Source organism: Aricia agestis, chromosome 7 (assembly GCF_905147365.1).
Source record: "Aricia agestis chromosome 7, ilAriAges1.1, whole genome shotgun sequence".
NCBI lineage: Eukaryota > Metazoa > Arthropoda > Insecta > Lepidoptera > Lycaenidae > Aricia > Aricia agestis.
The window spans coordinates 8,752,799-8,777,184 of NC_056412.1; the positions used below are offsets into that span (position 1 = coordinate 8,752,799).

Consider the following 24,386-nt stretch of genomic DNA (forward strand, 5'->3'; position numbering starts at 1 on the left):
CTAGGAGGTGAGCAGGAGTGAGGGGAAAGTGACAAAACTCTAAATTTTTGGTTTTTGGCTAATAACTAAAATACGATGCATTGTAGCCTAATTCTGATTGAATAGTAGCTTTACCGCTTCTATGCTTCTTTCAGTAAGTGAGAGGGCTGTAAACACATCCCCCATCCCCTCATTACACCCCTTGGCGCGGCAACGCACCAGTAGCACCCCTGGTGTTGCAGACGACGCAAGGCATTACGATAGCCAGTTTCCATCAGATGGAACATACACTAATTGTTGTTAGTCTGCTTAGTTAAATGTATAAAAAACATTTTTCAGCTACATTTTTTCCTACAATTATCTACATTTTGTAAACTTTCCGTAGTAAACCTTCAATATTGAAGTTTTGAAATAATTTTAATATTCATTGTAGCTTGGAGACAATTTTGAACAAAATTAATTACTGAGAGTCGAGATTAAGATTATAAACCTTCGGCTTCGGCTTCGGCCAAAAATAGACCTTCGGTCGGACACTATTTATTTTATAGATAACTCAATAATATTCAATGATATTAGAATACATTGTATCGATAATATCAACTTTCTTCATTATGAATATTATACTTACGAAATATCAATTTTGAGAATTAATGTCTTCTATATTAAATATAATATAACCTTAGATATTTTATGCCAATTTTATACCAATATGTGAATGTTTTCAATTTTGTCATTGACTTATCTCGTTTTCCCATGTCGAAGAGGTAGAAAGTCACTTTTATCCTTATTAGCTCCACCTACATAATTTATCGATGTTAATGTTCTCGTTCTATGTTAGGAATACCCATTTTAGGTATGTTTTGGACCATAAAACCTTAGTATCGACTACGCCTATCATCAACATCTTGAAAATCTGATAATCTGTAGCCTAGATAGAATATGTTCTATTCTAGATAGAATTATATACTATTCTAGAGTCTTTACTAAAAAAACTTAGGTATTATGCTAGCTCAAAGACTGTATGTTAAAGAATGCAAGAATTACTCTAAACTATTGTCTTAATTTCTTTTTTAAATTCTTAGGGAATTATTATGTTCTGTGACGGGGTTCTGACAGAGTGGATTAGCTAACTTACCGCCGTACTTAGAGATATTTAATAGTGCAGCAGTTATTCTAGCGCATAATATTTGCACGGTGCAATGCTGCAGCTCCGACACGGATGACACGGTCGACTAGTTCGCAATTCAAATAGAGCTCATCTTAACACATACTTTCTAGTTTCTACAGCTTTGTTGAAATTTAATGAGTTGTTCTTGAATTCCCATTAATAATAATCGACGTATTTTTTGATTACTTCGATTGTTTAGCAATATAAAAAAGAGTGGCAACTCCTACTGCCTACCCTAGTTCAGCCATCGGATACCTACCACGTTTAGAAATTTAGAAAAAAAATGTAGAATCTTCAGCTCAATTGTAGGAAGAGGAACTTATGATGTCATTTTCTCGGTCTCGTAACCACGGCAACCGGTTTTGGCGGGAAGCGCCCACGCGACATCGCGATCAGCCAGAGGAATATGGCGCAAAACTGTCAAGCATTCGACCGCAGTGCACCGCGACGAACGCGACTTGTTAACGACGACAGCTCAGCTGATCGAACATATATTTCATTTAATTAATCAATATTAGCAGTTACGTGTAAATAATACATAGTGCGAAAACTCTCAAAACTCATCATCATCGTTCAACCCTACTAACAAGGTAAGTTTATTTTCTTTTTTTTAGTGTTTTCAGTTAGAACATTTAGTAGTTAATAATATATTATATTATAATCAATAATAGTAGTTAGTAACTTAACACTTTATAACAGGAATAAAAAACAGGGAATAGAGTACAGATCTAGTTACGATGACTGCCCATGATAATTGTATATTTACATACAAAATAAAGATGGTTCCACCAGGTTGAAGCCATGAACATAACAAGTAGTGATGTCAGAAACCACAACGGGAAGCCACGAATTACATGTCTAATATTATTGTTTTGAATAATTTACTTTCAAGGCCTAGCTCTATATAGCGCGGAATGATTCACTTTTTTGAGAAATTTCAGCTCATTTTATTTTTGTTTCCAGCAGTAAAACAATAAGTTATTTTCAGACACTACATGACTGAAAATAATGCGATCAGATTTTATAAGAACTATGTTACTGAAAATATTTACGACTCATATTCGATGCAATATGCAAAGGGTTTTTTTATCAATAAATCAACGCTTCTATTTTATTCAAATAATATACAAAAAGAATTATGCTTAGTTTAAAAAATATATCTCGTTTTTTCTTACGTAGAGTATAATACTCGTATAACTTGATACCTAAAAACAATGTTTAGAAGAATACCTAACTCTGTTAACGGTAAAATAATTAAATTATTATTTTGCTATACTTTTTTATCTACATCAAGCAGGCAGAACATCCTGCCACAGTGTTCTCTGAACCTAAAAAAGGTAAAGAATAAGGACGTAATTTTCATTTCAAATTTTCATTTTCTAAGATCGAAGTTGATATCTGAATATGGGTAAGACAAATTGCGATTATAATAAATATAACGCTTTCACCGAACTGCAAGAAGATAGCGCTATAATTTTGTGTATTACATAGGTTTATAACGCTATCTCTGCAAGAAGTGACAGATTCAGTGTCAGACAGACACAGCACTATTTCAATTTCGTGGCCTGATACGGCTGACCTACATAACCGGTATATAATAAAAAAGACAGGATTTTGTAGCGTACCGGAAATAAAAGGATCATATTTCCAGTTAGAAAAGCAGCTCGTATAAGTCCTTTGATCGTATTACGTTTGGTATTACTACCCAGACCGCAAAATTTACTACGTATTGTTGGCTACTAAAACCTCACCCTGTTAGTCTATAACAGGATAAAAATAAAGTTTCGCAGTTTCCTATTTATAACTGATCTCCAGTTCTATAAGAGCAGATCTCCTTGTAGTCTGCTAAGTATACGATTTCCTCGGCTATACCTACAGTAGAAAATAGCAGTTCTCTTAATGCAGTACGTATTGCGGTCTATGATATAATTACAGGCTTAAGTGGTATAAGTCACGTCAACTATTAGCATTTTTACTGCACGGGCGGCATAATTAATTCACAAAATAAAATGCACCTCGTTGAGTCTGACTGCTGAGTTCCTGACGCAACTTATGATATCACTTTTAATTTTAACACTTTGGGGTACATATTATTTTGTTTGTTGTGAGTAATTGTCCACGTGACTAAATTCATGTTTCACCAGATTCAGATTTATAATATTGGTGATTTTACCAGTTACTTAATCGATAAAAATATGCTGAGGTGCATACTTGGATCAATTTTATTTTATGATCCGTTATTTTACTTAAAATTATATTTATTTCAAAATTCAATAATGGTCTTGCCTAAGTAAAATTTGGGATCGCGTCTTATTACTTTGGCTTGTATATGGATTCGTCTGAGGAAGTAATAATAAACAACTCCTCTCGCGAGGGCCTTATACAGTGAAGGTGAATTCACCATCGCTAAGTGGATTCGTGCAATAAAAACTACTAAATATAGTAACTTGTAGAGATATTGAGTCAGGCTTTTTGCCGTAGGAAGGAGATTTGCATTGATTAAGTACACCGGAATGATTAATTACTTTACAATGACTTTTTAATGATTCTTGTCTTAATTCTAGTTAGTCGTTTTGCAAAAAACTTAAATATATATTTTATGCTTACATAGAATATTGCTAATAAGAGAAAAATAAAAAAAGGTAAAGCTGATAGACTGATAGATCTACGCACAGGCCAAACCCTTTAAAGCAAGGAACCTTAGTTTACCTGTAAAAAATGTGTTCCTCTTAAGTTGTAGAATGTAGACAATAGGCTAGGGGAGAATTTTTCAAAAATTCAACCCCTAAACTAAAAGTGTTAATCAAAGTTAGTATGCCATCAACACTTTTCTACGAGAATAAGCCTTAAAAAACTAGTTGGCGAAATACAGGAGAATATATTATTATATCTAACGGAAAAGCCTGCGAAAAGACAGGTATAACAGTGTTTATATCAGTAAAATAAACATCTTACTGCATAAAAGCGATTATTCTGCAATTTCATTGCAAATAGCTATTCGTTATTGCGAATAACGTCTCTATTGATAGCGCAGTCATATTTGCGGTAATATCTAAACAGATCGACCTTCGCCACACAGACCACTCGCAGTATCTACTGCACATTATACATAAACATTTCTAATTAATACGACATTGGAAACACAGATGATATAAACAAAATAGGATAATATAGGTACGTAAGAAAACGAAAAATTAATGATTTTATAATTTTTAACATTTATTTCATTACTTACCTACATAATTGTAGACAATTTAATTATTATTTAATACAAACGATTTATTTGTATATGTAATTGTATAATCTACACAACACCCGTACTACATTTGTGCATGCGAATGACCACTTATTGTCAAAATTATTACGAGACACATTTCATTGACAATAAATAAATAATTACTAAGCAAAAATATACAAATATATAAAAGTTTCTAGTAGACTGTGGCGGGGGTAGAGAAGGTTTCGCGAACATTCTCAAATACATAAACCAAATGGCCCAAATACGACTTTATTCATTTTTCACGACAGTGACTTGTACGGACTGGTACTAAAATATTATCTTTTCTTTTAGCAGAGTATGACAAGCTGTTTTTTGTCGTATAGATAAGGGCATACTTTATTTTCATTTCTAGATCATCCAAAATGTTTAAAAATAAGTATCAAAATTAGTCTTTATCATGTAAAAAAGATTAATTTTACCTATGCTTTTTGTGTAAGTTATGCTAAAAGTTGTATGTAATAATCATTAATTTAGAATTAAAATAGTACCCCTACATTATTGGATCACAGATTAAGGAGGAAACCTAAGAACTATTTACACCACTTTCTAATTGCTAAAGGGTAAATAAAACCTATTTAAAATTAATTATTAAAAAAAATAAAAATGACAGCTACGCAGATTTAGTTAACTTAATTGACTCTAAAATATGTTTTGTAACATACGTAAGTTAGGTTCATGAAACAAAAACTTCTATTTAAACTTAAATATAAGTCTTTGTCATGAAATACATAAAATAATTATGTTCAAGTAGATTTATTGCGTAAATATTTTGCAGTTAAAATACCATACTTCGCAAGAATTTTAATTATTTCGCTTGAAGTCAACTGGGCTGTGTTTCTATAAACTATGTTTTATGGCGCCTACTTTCTAAGTTCTTATAAGGGTAGCCCATAAGTATATAACCAGATTCTAAACAAATTCATCATCATCAAGTTCTTTAAAACTTATGTTTTATGATAATTATTATATTTAAATGTTAATGTTATTGATTTCTTTTCTTTCAAGAGCACTACATTCAAAGGCCCCGTAGCAGTGACGTTGGATTTATATATGTATTTTGATTTCTATCGGTCACACAACTTTCATATAATACTGAAGACCGCCAGGCGTCAAGCAAATCTGTGCCCAAAATATAGGCGGGGAAGCTTTAGTCTGTATAAATATACAGACTAGGTCTCTAAAGAAAAACTGAAGACAAAACATCCTTCGTAAATTCTTTGAAATTTTTGTATTGGTTAATACAAATACAAACAATTTCAAAGAATTCTTATAATTCGCTCATGACTAATTATATCAGTGTAAATTGAAATATATATTATAATCTACTTAATCCTACAACTAATATTATAAAGGCGAAAGTTTGGATGTATGTTTGGATGTTTGTTACTCTTTCACGCAAAAACTGCTGAACAGATTTTAATGAAACTTTACAATTACTTATATAGCTTATACGTACATCAGAATAACACATAGGCTCAAATTTTTATCGACTTTCAAAATGGAGGTGTTATGTTCGTTTCTTTATGTTCAACGATTACTCCGCCGCCGTTTGTAAACCGATTTTTAAAATTTTTGTTTTGGTGTAGGTTATCATCCCAATTTGATACCATATTCATAAAAGTGGTGATCTGATGCAGGTATCCATAAGTAATCGAGGGAACTCCTCAAAATTTATAGGGAAACACAACAACAAACAACTTCGGTTTCGCGAGGAGTATTCTAAGCATAATATTATGCTAACAACAAGTAAGATTTTGCACCAAGGTATACCATGGTTCGAAAGGTGCTGAGAGAACTCCTGACTCTTCATAGATACAAGTTTGGCAGTTTTATTTTAAGAACGGAAAGCATATACAATGCAAGTTATATTCATCATCATCATCATCATCATCACTACCATAAACAATTATAGAACTGTGTATCGTCCCGTTTTGACCCTATTATTTGTTGGTACTTTTCATAGTCGTTTATTATACTTAAACCGCGGGTAACAACGCGGGGCACAGCTAGTTCATAATAAATAATATTAATTAATAATAATTTTACCTAACAAGTCCCATACAGCGTTCATTGGGTCCGCTAGTTATCTTAAAAATTTAACTAGTGGGCCCGACGGACGTTGTGACGAAGATAGTGCTTGTGTTACTCAGAAAGATTTTCGCGTACCGTACTTTTACTTTCTTTACAGGTACTGTACTTTTTACCTCAAAAAAGACACGAATTAAGATTTTTCAAAGACCCAGGAAAGGATAAAGGAAAAATACACTTTTGGATCTAGAATATTAGTATACGGACTATATATTACGGGGGTTAAACTTGTTTGTAGGTTTGAAATGCTAACGACTGTTGGCCTCTACAGGCTCTATTGTCAGGGATTCGTTTATGCTTTATTGGCATATAATGGAGTCATAACCACAAATAGACATTCTGCTACTACAAATGAAACAATAGTTCATGTAGGTACTTACATTAAACTACAGTCACATGTTGTAGGCGATGTTGGTGAAGGCGAGCCATTGCGAATCGCCCACCGCAATGTTATACGACTTTGATATTTATATTATCTACAGGGTCTAACAAAACTGAGTGATAATATTTGTGTGATTGTGTGTCTGTGTCCCTTATATTATTATAGAGTTCACTGTGAAAGTAGTAGTGCTAAAAATCATTTTTTTTTCTATTTGTATGGGAAAGCGCCCCCGCGTCAAGAATTTTTCCATACAAAGGTAAAAAATGTGACTTTTTCAGTGCTGCTGCTTTGACAGCGAACTCTATATAAGGGACACATACACACAAGTATTATCACTCAGTTTTGTTATATAGGGATCACATACACACCCTAAATTCTAAAGTATTACATATCACTTAATTTTGCTACACCCTGTATACATAATATATTATTATAATCGTAGGAAAGTCGAATATTTTTCTGGGGTGTGATTTACAATCGATTTGTGAGCAACTAATTGCTTTAACGACACAACAACAGCTAAAGCTATTCCAGCAGATGGCGTTGTTAAGTAACACGAAGTCAATCATGAGTGTTTGCTGTACCGAGCAAAGCTCGGTCATCCAGGTACTATTACTAATAGGTCGGGTTAACATACAGTATAAATAATATCACACTATCACCTACTTTTGGTGCTGTAGAGTGTATAGACTGTAGAGCCTTCACGCAGACGGCGTCGAGGGGAGCAGCTACTATAATACTATATTATTATTATAAAAGAGAGAAGAGATGAGTATAAAATGTGTGAACAGTGATAACAAAATGTCGAATGAAGCAACGAACCAAAGTAAGTTACGAGCTTGTAGGTGCATTTTAAAAACCAATTACGGATACTTCAGTCAAAATATGTGATTAGCTGCGCACGGTTTTTCTTTGAAATCATCATTCATTGGCCTTGTGAGGTCAATGATCGTCAACTCATTTCATAGATCGAACCACAATAGTTAAATTTAATCCATTGAACTTTTTTTGTTACAAAATATTATATTAGTGATAGACAAAGGTGATAGACAATTTTACTCTATGTATGAAGCTGTCAAATCTTGTCAATCAAATTGACACGTAATTTACAAACCATTTGTCAAAATTTATCATTTTATCATCGAAAACATATTATCGAAAAATAACACTGATTATTGTAGATCATTTTTTTAATCAAAGATATTTTACTTTCGGGTACATTTAGGTTTATATAGTAATTGGCTTACTATACACAGGATTTCAAAATCAAATTAAATGGAAATGGAAGCCTTGAATCCGTTAGAAAAACGTAGGACCAATTCTGTGGTTAGTTACAGTAATAAGCATTGGATAATATATAAAAAAAACTAGATGATGCCCGCAACTCCGTTGCGCCAAATTTTACATTTTTCCGGGATAAAAAGTATCCTATGTCCTTTCCAGGGGCTCAAAGTACATATTCATAAACCAAATTTCAGCAAAATCCGTTCAACAGTTTGGGCGTGAAGAGGTAACAGACAGACACACTTTCGCGTTTATAATATTAGTAAATTAGTAGAGTATGGTTAAGAATCAATGTTATCTTAAGCAATATTGGTAAAAATAAGAAACATAAACATTGGGGCCTGTCCACAATTATATGTCCACGTTAAGACGTCGTTAACGTGCAACGGAGCGGTAACGTGGCACGGTAAGTTGTCTTTACGTAAAAATGTTCGTCAACGTAACGTAAAAATGCACGTCTTGATGTAGCAACGTGTACGTCACCTGCATGCCTTGTAAAACTGCTAATTTGTTCACTACTTTAATCTAAATATGAACCATATGAACCGCACAATACGTATCCTGCTGCTGCTATTGTTAAGAAGACGGAGAGAGAGACTTAAGGAAAAAAAGACGAATGTTGCTACACCGCGAAGTGCATTTTCACGTTACGTTTACGTCACGTCAACGTACCCTGCCACGTTACCGTACCATTCCACGTTAACGACGTGGAGATGTGGACAGGCCGTAAAGGGCTATTTAAAATTTACTTTCAAGTAAAAGATAAGATAGTAATAAATTTTACTGATTTACATAGAAGTAACTATATAACGTTAATTTTTGTTTACAATTTAATATTTAAATAGTGAATATAGATGGTTTATGATACACATAAACATACTATTTTAATACTTGATATAATTCTATGCACGGCTATAATTTATTTTAATGACTTAGTAGTCCAGCAGGTCGGCTTAAAATAAATAATTGCTCATTTTCAAAAATATTTAACATTAGCGCGTCTGAAGTAACAGAGGTAGGTATTGCTACCAATGAGGATTTTGTTTAGTAATAACGAGTTGTAATAAATAATATTTTTATTTCAAAGGTCACACGACGAAAGACAAACGAAAGCATAGAATCGTTGCGCAGCTGTGAAGCACCGATGGGTGTCCGTCAGAACAAATGGAACCCCACCACACGGCGGGGACCTATCGCTGCCGAGAGCGCCAGCCCGGGACCCGCTGTGGTCTCCTTGCCGTCACTCATTGGTGAGTCACAGAGTCTCAAAGAGACAGATCTTAGAGCAAATTATAAAGGATTTTAAAACGAAGAAACATCTAGGAGAAAGTTGAGACGATAATCGATATCACGTAAAAGAATATAAGTAATACGAATGTTTGGTTATTGGTAACAACATGCTTTATAATTGATTGTTAGAAGACAAGAATACCAATACCGATATTTGCGGTAATATCTGTTACAACGGGTAATAATGATTGATGCAAATGGGCAATTGTTTGCATATCCACAAGTTTTGGCAACATATTGTTCACGGTGCTGACATCATCCCGCGGAGGTTGTTTTGTCAGATTACTCGTGCCGTGCTCCGCAAACACCGGCCTTGCCCGAGCTCTATACGGTCTGACATCATTTCGTTGATAGCCAATACGACAAAAACAAGTTTCTTGTACGACCAAAAAATACATCTCATTTCATTGGCTCGAGGCTATTGTGGTGGTCTCCCACTTTAACAGTTGCTACAGATCGTTTTAGTGTTGTTTATCAAAATATTTACATAACCTCTTTGTGATATTTAAAAACGGTATTAAAACACTGAAATTACTATAGTCAAGTGTATATTGTGAGTCTTGTGCGCAGATACTATTTCTACAGTTTTAATAGTTCAGTGTCAAGATTCTTATTATCTGTGTGGCTTATGTAAAAATATTTTATTGCAGGTAAACCACCCCAAGAATCGAAGAGAGCGCGTGCCCCTGCATTTTCATTTGGAAAGAAATTAGATCCCGCTGCCAAAGACAGAGCTGGCCCCGGGCCAGCTTCGTATAACACAGAAGGGATGACTTCAAAAGGTATGGGATTAATACTTATGTTGTGTTTGAGATATTTCCGTTTAAACCGTTTATACCACTAATATTATCATCATTATCACTATTTATACGGACACTAGAATGTTGAATAATATATCCAAAACTCGTTATAAACGATGTCACGTTTTGTGCATTAAGAGTAAGAGGGCGACTAACCCAAAAAATAGAACATCGTCCTTCTCTCTTCACACTCACGCCCGTCTTTCATATGCCAGGTGAAAAAGGACGACGCGGGTTCATCTCCAAATTTGTTTTTTCTCAATAACTCGATAAATAACATTTTAAACTTTCGCGTTGCATTATAATTAAACTTTTTAATCGGGACTTAACGCGACTTATTTAAGTAGTAATGCTACTACAAGTACATACTTTTTCTCGACGTTTCGGCCGTGTTGCAACGGCCGTGGTCACGAGGGGACTCTTTTCTAATAATATCCGGCCCGTATCGGTTATTAAGATATTAAGATATACAGTCCCCTCGTGACCACGGCCGTTGCAACACGGCCGAAACGTCGAGAAAAAGTATGTACTTGTAGTAGCATTACTACTTAAATAAGTCGCGTTAAGTCCCGATTAAAAAGTTTAACTCGATAAATATATAACATTTTAAAAATCCGCTAGGTCGATCTCTCAATGATAGAATTTTATACAATGTGTTAAAATATTGACGTAGTTTCATGCACGGTTATGGCAATAAATGAAAAATTCGTGAAAATTAGATGCATCTTTGTGATTTTTTTCTATCGAGAAAATTTTAAGATATCGTATTTTGGCTCAGATCGAATTCTCGGAAATATAATGTAGTATCTAATTTTTGAAAATGAAACAATTCGGGGCTTATTTTCAAGTATAAAAATGATAAAATCGACACTTTAGGGTTAGTCGCCCCCTTAACAAAAGGTGTATTGTACAAAGTACACACACTGGCAAAATTAGCGGAACATAGGTAAAAAGGGCCAAAACTTGAACTCAAGTGGGTCGGGCTGTCTGAAAGCCTTTTTTATAGCTTCTAAGCTCATTCAAGAAATAAAATATTTAACAAAACTGGCAAGTTGACAGGTTTTTATAGCAATTATGCCCTAATAAGTGTTTTTCGATTATTGACGTTGTAAGTGTTCCTGATAAGAATGGCGTTTTAGCGGGGTGCAAGGTGTGCTCAGCTCATTTGATTGTTTGGTTTTTGGAAGAACACATTGCTTAGATACAAAACTAGTGATTTCCCAGCATCTGCGACAACTAGAGTTGTAACCACGATAGAGAAAGGTCACACCTACCGTTCGGTCAGTCAGGCCTTACGTGTGTCGGCTTCCGTGGTTCATCGTAACTTTCAACGCTTCAGAGAGACTGGATCTTACGTTCGGAGACGAGAATAAGGCAGATATCGGGTGACAATGGTTCAGGATGACCATTTTGTAAGGAAACAAAACTTAAGAAATCGACCTCAAACTGCTATGCAGACACGAAACCTGTCGGAACAGGTCCAAGATGAACGTGTAAGTGATTGTACAGTAAGAAGAAGATTCAAAGAAGTTAAATTAAACTCAAAAGTGCCAGCAAGGGCACCAAAACTTGAGACAGGACACCGAAGAGCCAGGCTAAGATTTGCGCGTGAACATCAAAATTAGACAAGCGAGTGAAATCTTGTGCTGTACAGTGATGGGAGCAAATTCTGTGTACATTGTATTGACAGGCGATAAAGAATGTGGATAAATCATAAAGAAAGCTACAGGCCATCAAACTTACCGGAAACAGTGGCCTATGATGCAGGCTTCGTAATGGTTTGGAGTTGCATATGATTTGGAGCCCGCATGGAGCTGATGATTATAGATGATGGTACTTTGACAGTACAGGGCTATAGCATCGACATCCTGGAACTGCATGGTGTGCCTTTTACACAGTTTTAGGTAGTAATTTCAATTTTATGTGCGTCCATAGAGTAAGAAAATCGGGCATTATTACCTAAACGATGCTGGCGTAGCCCAGGTGGAGAGGCCAGCGTGGTCTACGGATATGGATCCGATTGAAAACGTGTGGCACATCAATGGGTGAACGGTACGAGTTAAAACTCCAGCTCCAAAATGTGTCCAGGAGCTCGAGTTAACGCTAGTGGAGGAGTAGGAGAATATCCCACAGGAAATGATTGACAATTAAAATGCAAGTATGGAATGGCGTATCCAGGCCCTCTTGAGATCCATAGAAGGCATTACACGCTTTTAACATGGCAATTTTTTATAATAAAAATGGAGAATTTATCTTAAAAACTTACTACTGAAATTTCAAAGATTTTCTTAATTTTTTTATTTTTGCTGATTTTTTTCTATTTTTAACGTTTTTATGCCCTAAATTTATATAAAATTTCTTTTTAATAATCAATTAGTAAATAAATAAATAAATATATAAAAATCAGTGAACAATTTAAAAAAAATTGAAAATTTTGTTATGTTCCTCTAATTTTGCCGGTGTGTTTACATTGTTTACTTAACAGCTCTCAATTTAGTTCCAATTTGATCTCCATTAGATTCTCCCACAGCGTAGAAATGGACGTGGAAAATAATTTGCTAAAGCAATTCTCCCATTTGTCAATGTAATTGAAAACAATCGCGAGCTATTATGGAACTCTAGTAGCGTTTTACTCGATTCGTATCAAGCGACCACTTGATCAGTGTTAATGTAATGATTGCTTTTATGAATGATGATTGAGTCAATTAATTAATGATTGACAACTATAACTTGTAGGCCATAATGAAGACACAAAACACAACATAATGAAGATTGATCCAAATAGACTGTTTAAACAATGCATTTTTGATTACATAATTTTATTGTTACTTGAAATAGTATTAATATAATAAGTAAACAACTTACTTGCAACTAAATATTTCATATCAAATGAAATAACAATTAGTACGGACCTGTTATCGTGGATGAGTTCAAACGGTACTGTTCAAGTTTGTGTTTCGTTTGGTACTCGTAAAGCAAGCACCATGGGTACATAGTTATTATGATTAATTATATTATTATTATTATTAATGATTCTAAGACACATTAAAATATTATGGCTAGCTATACGGAAAGGAAAGTTTCGGACATGTTTGAATTTTAATTTTATAGATTTTATAATCAATAAAAACTAGTTTTTCAAGAATTTTGACAAGGTTCTTAGCACTGCTAGAAATCTTTAGATTTTTGAATTGTTAAGTTTTTGTACCTATCATTTTAGTATAGTAACTTTATATTCATATCGAATTGAAGGATAAATCCGTCGATCGTGGAAAAACGAAACACAATAGATATTCTATTGTGTCTCGTTCACCGGTGAGCGTATTTGAATCTTGATGAATTATTAAACTTTAAAGGATCGGACACCGGTGTTGTGACACATTGTACAGAAGAGGTTTAAGGCGACGCCTTGATAATTTGGCTGCAGCGATATCGATTTTTCTCAACAATGACTAAAGCTAAGAAATTACAGTTCATTGTCAGTATTCATCATGTCTTTATCTTTGAATTAACCATAGCATAACACGATTGAACCACTTTTATGATACCGAATAATTAATCAAAAAGACCTCTATAAAACAGGGATTCTAATTTTGCCAACAGAGGAGACACATTAGTTCAAGCAAACACTATAATTTGCCCATAGCTTATATGAAATATATTTATGGTTTTAAATCACGTAATAAAAACCATTTTGTCGCTTACGCCTTTTCCATTTCTTGCTGTTCCATTTCACCATAGATCGCTTGTTTTCTATGAGAGGCCGAGCCGACCTCTCAGAAAACAAGCGATCTAAAACTTATCCAAAACGATTTTTTACTTTAACGCGGCGTCACCTTAATACGACCGTAAATTAGCATCTGCAATGAATAAATTACATAAGCGGCTCCTAGACACTGCAACTGCAAGGCAGTGTATGCTTACTGAATTGTAATTTGTAGCCAACTTCTGTGAAATGCATTGTTTATTGAATTCGGCACAGTTACAACAAGAAGATTAATTATTTTGTAGGAGGAAAATACATTTTACGCATTCATAATTAGCTGTTCCGGCACGTGTTTACATCATAAAGTTAATATAATGGTTTGCATAGACGAGAATAATAACTGTAATGCAATAATTTTTTCCTTATTATCTAAAATTTAGAGGCACCTGTTTTAACTTGGATGTTTTAAAATATATGTAATGTGTATATTATAATTATGTAATGTTCATGATGTCAATGGCTACCAAAGTATTCGTCATTTTGGAATTATTGATGCAGTTGCAACAATGGCCTCTGACGTGTGACCTAGAATAACGGCCTTTTCATTAAAACCTTTTTCCGCGAACAAAATGCACAATCGGCATTGAATATTCTTGAGAATATCTGCATCGGTTTGTCTCCAAATAAGTCCGTGTACACACGAAGGTAATCAACAATGAGTCAGTCCTGTGTAGGTGCCGCGAGACCCTGAACGGTAAGCTCGCGTCGATGTTTAATACTGGTTCAGTCACACATTACACCTCTCTCGGGTCACTTGTTATTTTGAACTTTGAAATTGGGTGCACAAACAAAGGTAGGTCAGCTATAGGTTAAAGTGAATAAATATTTAATGATGACTAGTACCAAAAGTTTAAACTTCGTCTCCCATCGATGTTAAGTATTCTCGGTAGGTAAAATTTTTCTTGTCTGCTAATATTAACCTAAAATAGGTAGAGCAGTCGGGCCGGCTTCCTCTCTACATGGTCGTTGGCCACCGCCGAAGGTGGCTCCGACTCCAGCACCCTGCGACTACGAGCCCAGCAAGGCTGTGCGAGTCGTTCTCGACCATGCCCCTGCGTTTTCTATAGGGCTCCGTGTGAGCTTATCCGAACCTGGGAGTAAAACGCCAGGTGATTTGTAGTGGTAGCTAGTTGGGCACTTTTTAGAACCTTTATCTCTGTTTTGTAGTGGCTGGACTGCACTCAGTTTATTGGAGGTATTTGTAATGGTGGTTAATTTTACACTTAAATTATTTGGATGTTTTCTTAGCTATAGTGGTGGCTAGTCATGCAGTACATTAATTCTTTTTGTAGCAGCTGATTGTGATTATTTTTTTTGACTTTTCGATATATATTTTGATAGGACTGAACTTTTTTACTCATTTACTTTGAACTATTTGAATATAGTTGGTCTTTTTTTCTTAACTCTTCTTGAGATTTTGATTTATAGAGCACTACCATGTTTTATTCGTAAATCGTAGTCTTTTTTATTGTATCTATTATTATAGTTTTTTTATTAAATAATACATACTTTGTCATCTTACTTAGATTTGAAACAGTTATAAGAATTATTTTATTAGTATCGTTTAACTTATGTTTCATAATAAACTATTCGTTTTGAAATAATTTAAATTCATTACTAATATTTGTAATAATTTGAAACCAGAATGACTATGTAAATATTTTTAGTTGCGTGTTTTGTACAAACTTTTCGTTGGTGTTTTTATTATAAATATGTACCTCGCATTTAAGTTCGTTTTAACGAGCAGTATGCAAATAAACTGTATCAATTTATTTTACTATTTCAATATAGAACTGATTTCAGTATTTAATTTTTGATTTAATGAAAAAAAATAATTGTAATATAATTTCTTATTGTTTTCAGCGCCGAATGTTTATTCCATGCCGCCGGTGCTAGGCGACGCGAAAGAAGGGAACAAGCGCGCGGCACCAGCTTTCAGTATAACGGGTCGGGGCAAAAGGACTGAAACTAAATCACCAATACCTGGCCCAGGCTCCTATACCTTGGAGAGAGCCACAGTCGCCCTGGCGCGGAGATCTCCCGCCTTCACCATGGCACCGAGACGAGACCAGAAATCTGCCACCGCTGCTGTCCCTGGACCGGGAGTATATTGTCCTGAAAAAGTAAGCCATTCTTTTAATAACCGTAGCAATAATATAATTATTTATTACTTATTAGTTAACACAATATAATAAATGTAATAATATCATTTTAATTTATTATAAAATATGAGCAACCTAGAATGATTAAAAGGTAACAATTAGACAACAGAAATAGATAAAAAATAATATTGTTATATATAACGTGCTACTGAAATAATTAAAGTTAAAATTAACAATCAGAGCTTTATACATAAAACGTTAAGTACTTTTAACACTATAATATGAACCAAAAGTAACAAAACATTGTAATATGAACTATATTTAATTTTTTATGACAGATGATAAAAATTTAAGATAACCAAATTCTACAATTCTTGAATCCCTCGAGAGTATCAACTATTCGTTAGTTCAGTTCACGTCATTTGCATTTCATTGCCATTGCAATAAGCATTTTCATTAAAATTTGGATATTGTACAACTAACTTAACCATTTTGCTGCTTACTAACAATTCTTAAAACAAAGGGTTCCCGTAACAGGTTTGCGTCACTCTTCCTTGGGCACCGGCGCACACTTTTGGCATACGTCACTCACCGTTCGCTGGACAATGTCAAATCTATTCTACTCCTGAAGAAATCACCGCAGTCTAACAGTCGTCTGTAACATGCTTTATTCTTTCTATATACATTAATTCCATTAATCCATTTATTATCTTTGGTGACAGTAAATTAATATTGAAATTAACTGTTTCTTAACTCATATTATCATTATACATTTTTAAATTTTTTCAGGCTGATACTATTCTACATGAAAAGTCTCCAAAATTCAGCCTTTCCAGTAAGATAAGAATTGAAAAAATCGAACAAGTACCTGCACCCAATGCTTACAGCCCTGAAAAAGCTGATAGATTATTGAGAGAGAAGTCACCAGCTTATACTTTCCGAACTAAAACCGAGGTAGTAAAAGTACATGATGCACCGGCACCAAACATTTACTCACCGGAAAAGTCCATTAACGCTTTAAAAAATGGTCCTAAATATACCTTAGCCGGTAAGGGTGTAGCCGAAAAGCTAGAAATTACACCAGCGCCGAACTCCTACAATCCTCAAAAAGCTGATAAACTGTTACATGGTAGTTCACCGTCTTATACATTGAGATCAAAAGAAGTTGTTGAAAAAATAGAACAAACGCCAGCTCCAAACTGTTATACTCCAGAGAGGGCGTTAAATGCCTTAAAGGATGGACCCAAGTATTCAATATCTGGAAAAGGGTCGCCAGCAAAAATTGCAGAAACACCTGCACCTAATTGTTATATTCCAGAGAAAGCTGATAAAATCCTTCACGAAAGCACTCCTGCATACTCTTTTAGAATAAAAGAACAACAAGTTATTAGAAGTGAATCACCAGCACCGAATATTTATTCTCCTGAAAAATCTATGTATATGTTGAATGGGACACCGAAATTTACAATATCAGGAAAAACTCACACCGAAAAGATCGAAGTAACTCCAGCACCCAACGCGTATTGTCCCGATAGGGCAGACAAACTATTACATGATTCATCGCCGGCATATACATTTAGAGTGAAAGATCAAATTCATAAAGTCGATGAAACTCCTGCGCCTAACGAGTATGCTCCCGAAAAATCTATGCATATGTTAGATGGTGCTCCAAAATTTACAATTGCTGGTAAAGGCGCATCACCAAAGTTTGACAATGTCCCTGCCCCGAATGCTTATGATCCAGATAAGGCAGATAAATTATTGCACGAATCTTCACCAGCTTATTCATTCAGGCAAAAAAACTGTATTGATAAGCCCAGTGATACACCTGCACCAAATAATTACGACCCGAAGCTTTTAGATGGAACTCCAAAGTACAGTTTATATGGAAAGGGTCTAGATACAAAACCATCTGACACACCAGGACCAAATGTATATGATCCACATTTGTCAGAAGGGACGCCTAAGTATACAATGTTAGGACGCCCTATTAATGATAAAATTTCTGACGTACCAGCTCCTAATGCCTACGATCCCCACTTATTGGATAACTCACTTAAATATTCCTTATATGGAAAGGGGCGTGGTTCGAAACCATCTGACACACCGGGACCAAATGCTTATGAACCACACCTATCAGAGGATTCTCTTAAATATACAATGTTAGGCAGGCCGAACGATGGAAAGAATTCTGATGTGCCTGCTCCTAATGCTTACGATCCCCACTTATTGGATAACTCACTTAAATATTCTTTATATGGAAAAGGGCGTGATTCGAAACCATCTGACACACCGGGACCAAATGCTTATGAACCACACCTATCAGAGGATTCTCTTAAATATACAATGTTAGGCAGGCCGCATGATGGAAAGAATTCTGATGTGCCTGCTCCTAATGCTTATCATCCACATTTATTAGACAATTCGCATAAGTTTTCTTTAACTGGCAAGGGTCGTGATTCTAAGCCGTCTGATACACCGGGACCAAATTGTTATGATCCACATTTGTTTGCAAATTCACCTAGATATACTATATCTTGCAAGGGACCAGATGAAAAAATTCCGGATGGACCTGCTCCTAATGCATACAATCCAAATATTCCTGATGGAGCACCTAAATATAGTTTGTATGGAAAAGGAACTACACCAAAACCATTTAATACACCCGGTCCAAATTCATATGACCCTAACATACCACATGATAGCCCTAAATATACCATTTCCGGTAAGGGAGCAGATAGTAAAATTCCTCAAGTACCAGCACCAAATGCATATGACCCACAGCTCATCGATGGAGCACCTAAATTTACTATATCTGGAAAAGGGCAACCACAAAAACTAATAAACAATCCTGCACCTAATGCTTACTGCCCAGAAAAGGCTGATAAAGCATTACATGAAAACTCACCATCATATACATTCCGCCCAAAAATTGATGATGAAAAACATAACAACAACCCTGCTCCTAATTATTACAATCCAGATAAGGCTAATAAAATCTTACATAACACGCCTGCATATACAATGTCACCGAAAGGCAAAGATGTAAAATATAGTGATACTCCGGCACCTAACGTATATAATAAAGAGAGGGCTGATAAAATTTTATTGGATAATGCTCCAAGATATTCATTTAGAATGAAAACAAATCCCTTCAAACCAGATAATATTCCAGCGCCTAATTCTTATGATCCCGAAAAGGCAGATAAAGTGTTACTAAATACCGCACCTCAATATACATTTAGAATTAAACCAGAAATATCAAAACCAACGGACTCACCTGGTAAGTGACTAAGTTCTGACTCAAAATTTTAGTTTTTTGTAATTCAAGAAGTTAACACTCCTAAAATTTAATGTATTTTTATAATTTACAGCCCCTAACACTTATACAATACCATCTGAGAATAAAACACCTTTATACACAATTTCTGGAAAACACAAGGAACTGATCGATGAACGTATTAAAGTTCCCGGACCCGGAGCGTATAACCCTGAAAAAAGCTATGGATTTGTTCTAACATATTCGCCACAATATACATTTGGTGTAAAAATACACACAACCAAATATGCAGAGACACCAGGTAAGATTGCTCAAAATAGTTTTATATATATATATTACTTATCATATATACAGGGTGTATCAAAAATAAGTGATAATACTTTAGGGTTTGTACGTATTCCTTGTAAAGAGTTGACTGTGAAAGTAGCAGCGCTGAAAGACCAAAATTTTTTTTCACTTTTGTATGGGGAAACTCGTGACGCTCGGGCCCTTGCCCATACAAAAGTGAAAAAAAATTTTCGTCTTTCAGCGCTGCTACTTCCACAGTGAACTCTCTACAAGAAACACGTACACCACCACCTTAAAGTATTATCACTTATTTTTGTTACACACTGTATATGATAGTTTATTTCCTATGGTCATGTTAATTTGTGCTTTTCTTCTTTCAGCTCCAAATAGCTATAGAATACCATCTGTATTGGATACACCAGTGTACACTATTTCCGGTCGCCACAAGGTACCAGTGGATGAGCGTGTGAAGGTTCCAGCTCCTGGCACATATTCACCAGAGAAGGTAATATTTAAAATTTGTACCTTTTTGAAAATAAGTTCAGTATTAAACGTTGCATTCTTTGCATCATTGAAGATAGATAAGCGTGGATTCAAATCTATGTTACATATTCTTAACGTTTACTTTATAACGTCTAGATCTAATGCTAAATACTTTATTTACAGGTCCAAATAAATAGAACACCACAAATCACTTTCGGAATTAAACATTCGCCTTTGTTGGGACAACTGAAGCCCATTGAGCCAAGGAACAATGATCAGAGGGAGGTAACTACGACTACTACAACTAGAACTGTTACTACTACTACCTCCAGGCCACAGCCAGTCGGAACCGATATTGACGACCAATCGTCCATTGTTACTGGTAACGGAGATATAAGCATAACCGAACTGTCTGACATCGATACTCGCTCTCATGTAACCCAAGTGAGGTCCCAAAACGAAATGAGAAGTATAACAACTTCACCTGAGCCACTTCAAGTTCAGGAGAAACTCACAGAAGAGATCGTCTGGGTACCAGAGCAACAGAAGCGTCGAGGCTCGTACACAATTGAGAAATCAGATGGAAACGGATTCATTGAAAGGTATCAAAATAGTGAAGTTATTCCCGTTCAAAACGGTGTCATTCACGTATCTGGAAGTGGCGAAAGAGGTGCCAACCAAACCCAAGAGCATAGCAGCGAGGTTGTGCGAAAAGACGGTTACGTGCAGAATATCGATAAGCATATGAACGTAGCTAGCGCTCATGAAAAGAGTCAGAAGTGCTCTGAGGAAGTGCGCACCGGGACAGATGTTCAGCATCTTCCTGATGGGGGTATTTCAAAGACCACTACCACTACTACGTTCAAAAAAATTGGAACCGCAGCTAAAACCGCTAACGCTTCGACAACTGTCACTAGAACTAACACTGTAACGACTTCTCGCGACGTTGGAGCGAAATAAACTTATTTATAGACTATGTTTAAGACGTGGTAATATTATATTTATTTAGTAATTACGATTTAAACCATAAAATTAAGAGAAAAAACGGCAAAATAACCTTAGATGTTTAGATATCATGACTGTGTAAAGCTTCAGCATGTCACTATAATTATTATGACTATAAAACGATATTTCTTTTAAAGCTTATTTATTTTATTAATTTTATGCATATACATTCCAAATCATTGTAATTTTAATATACCTAACGTTATTTTAAATTGCAGTTTTCATAATAATAAAAACTTCTAAAAAAAATATTTGCTTTGAAATGCAATTCTATTCCTATTATTGTTACCTATTATATATTTAATTTAATAAAGCTGTATTTTTCTACACCTTAGTTTTATTTATAAGAAAGAAAGAAAGAAAACGTTTATTTGTGCAGGAAAACATACATAGCTTAGTTACAATAAATAATACATACATCATAAAATGTTTTCGAGTACAAGCCGACGCAGCTCAGCATATGCTGACTGTAAGCAATCAGCGCTGATCTTCCGCTGGGCCGACAGGTGACGTCACGGACATTAATCCGGGTTCACAGATACAAGTTTATATAACTATAGGTTTATGATATAACTTATGACACAGCAACAAAAGTTTATTTTTAAGTTGAAAAGAGTAAAGACACAAATATCAGGAATGTACCTAAAAATATATCTTCAATATTAACTGTTGCATTTTATAATTTAGATTTCAAACCAGTGTAAATAAAAAGTATAGTTAAAACAGTAAAAAAGGGGAAAAACGACATCTAAATCAATAACCCAACAACTAATCTAAAATAATAATAATAAAATTAAAACTAAAACAAGAATTTCATTGAATAACGTAACTTCGGAAAAATTTAATTGTATTACGTAGTAGGTAAAAATAAATAAATAATGTTAAAAAATAAATAAATAAAAAATATAAAATTGGTGTAATATAATAATATGTATAATAAACATGCAACATTAAACTGTACTAATAAATATAGTGAATAGGTGAACATAATAAATAATTATATAATAGAATAAAAGAAACACATTCTTATTATATTGCACTAGTGTCTATTTTCAAGGAAGCTTCAGCCATTTGGTGATCAAGAATAAATCTCCTGAGTTTCTTTTTAAAAGTATTTAAACTCTGCGAGTTCCTTATTGGGGGTGGAATATTATTCCAACATTTGGTCGCGGCATAGCGGAAGCTGCCTTTGAAGGCGGCTGTTCTGTGTCGCTCCAAAGTTAGCTGGGGCACACAATGTTGTCGCGTTTTCCATGTAAGTTTCTAAAAAGATAACTTGGCTCCTTATATTTCATAACGCCAAAAAGAAGACACGCCAAGTGAAGCTTGCGTCTATGTCACATTTTTAAAATAAAGTTTTCATTGAGATAAGGAGTCACGTGAGCCCTTTTGGGAATATCAAAGCACAACCTCGCGCAAGCATTTTGCACACGTTGCACTAGCTTCTTAGTTTTAGCGAACAATCGCGGACCGAAGACTGCATCCATATAATTAAATTTAGACAGAACAATCGATTCTATCAACTGGACGCGTAATGGCACACAAAGATAAGGCCTCATCTTGTACAAAATTTTAAGTCTATAAAAACAGTCATGTACACAATTTCCTACATGACTTTCAAATCTCAGCCTACAGTCCATGTGAAGACCGAGATTTTTGGCCTCGTACACTCTTTCAATTGGCACTCCCATGAGCTCAACATCCGTCTTCATACAAATATTAGACAATTGGAATGTGTTACCGAAAATTAAGTACTTTGTTTTGATTGGGTTCAGTACAAGACAGTTTTTAGATGACCATTCTGCGATGTTAGACAGATCTTGATTAAGTTTGACGATAGTATCATTTATTTCATTAGGCTTACACGAGATGTATATTTGTATATCGTCAGAGTATATATGAAATTTACAATATTTAATAATATTTACTATATCTGCTAGGTATAAAATAAATAGAACTGGTCCTAATATAGAACCTAGTGGCACTCCTCTGTCAATAGTAATAAAATCTGAAAGCACCTCTGTACCATCATCTCTAGTAATTTTGATGCATTGACAGCGATCACCCAAATAACTCCTAAACCATTTTACAGCTTCTTCGTCGAATCCATAATAACTCAATTTGGACAGAAGAATATCAAAATTTAAACAATCAAATGCGCGTGAGAAATCTAAAAGTACCAGAATGGAGCACATACCCTGATCTTGAGCGCTAAGGATGTTATCTGTAACATCCAATAGCGCACTAATAGTACCTCGTCCTTTCCTAAACCCGGATTGTAATGTGGGCAGTATATTGTTTGCCTCTAAGTATTTAGTAGGTTTTATGCATATCGCCTTCTCTAAAATTAAATGCTAACGGGTCTCAAATCTTTAAGTTCCCTGGGGTTATTAATTTTTGGTATTGGACGCACTATTGCATGTTTCCATACATCTGGAGAAGTTGTAGTTTCTATAGAACTATTAATAATTGCAAGTATAGTATCTAATGTATATGGTAGCGTCATAAAGATCATATCTAATGTAATTGAAGCATATCCTTCTGCATTTGATTTTAACTGTTTCAATATAGTAATTAAATTATCTAAGTTAATATTATTAATACTAAACACAGCGTCGGTATATATATGGGTTTCAAAATATGTTATGTAGGAGTGTGAATTCTGTGAAGTACCAGAACATTAATGAAGTGTTTATTTATAAGGTCGGGGTCATTAAAAAAAGATGGCAACTCTCCAAAGGTTTTAGGCAGCAAATTACTTTTTAGATTCTTCCAGAGAGTTTTAGGGTCATGCAATTTGTTATTAATATTAAATTTAAAATAAGCTTTTTTTTCTTGCACTAAGGCCTTAGAGACAGCGCTTTTTAAACTTTGATAATATTGTTTCTTTCCTTCACTTCTAGATTTATGATACTCCAAAGCTGCTTCATCTCTTAACCTTATCATGTCCTTGATAGTATCGGTGATCCATGGATAGGAATGATCTTTAATTACCACCGTCTTTATCGGTGCGTAAGTATCAAAGAGCCAAAGCATGCAGTAATTAAAATCTCTTAACATTACATTCACATCTGTGTGCTGAGCAATGAGATCCCACCGTATATGTTGCAAGTCATTATTAAAGTTATCGACAGAAATATTTTTTATAGGTCTGTAAGAAATGATGCGTGGTATGACCTTAGCTCTCTTAA

General features: G+C 34.7%; 1 protein-coding gene across 2 annotated transcripts; it reads left to right on the forward strand.

The window, feature by feature from the left end:
• The first annotated feature begins 1,558 nt into the window (after positions 1-1,558).
• LOC121728545 (adhesive plaque matrix protein-like) lies at positions 1,559-21,335 on the forward strand. Of its 2 annotated transcripts, XM_042116710.1 has the most exons (8): positions 1,559-1,737; positions 9,269-9,431; positions 10,122-10,253; positions 15,901-16,160; positions 16,929-19,422; positions 19,514-19,720; positions 20,088-20,212; positions 20,374-21,335. In XM_042116710.1, the coding sequence occupies exons 2-8, from the start codon at positions 9,326-9,328 to the stop codon at positions 21,148-21,150; spliced, it is 4,101 nt and encodes a 1,366-aa protein (XP_041972644.1). In that variant the 5' UTR covers positions 1,559-1,737; positions 9,269-9,325; the 3' UTR covers positions 21,151-21,335. The 2 variants fall into 2 exon arrangements, with proteins under 2 accessions (XP_041972644.1, XP_041972645.1); XM_042116711.1 differs by lacking the exons at positions 1,559-1,737; positions 9,269-9,431; positions 10,122-10,253 and adding an exon at positions 14,731-14,830.
• The last annotated feature ends 3,051 nt before the right edge of the window (positions 21,336-24,386 follow it).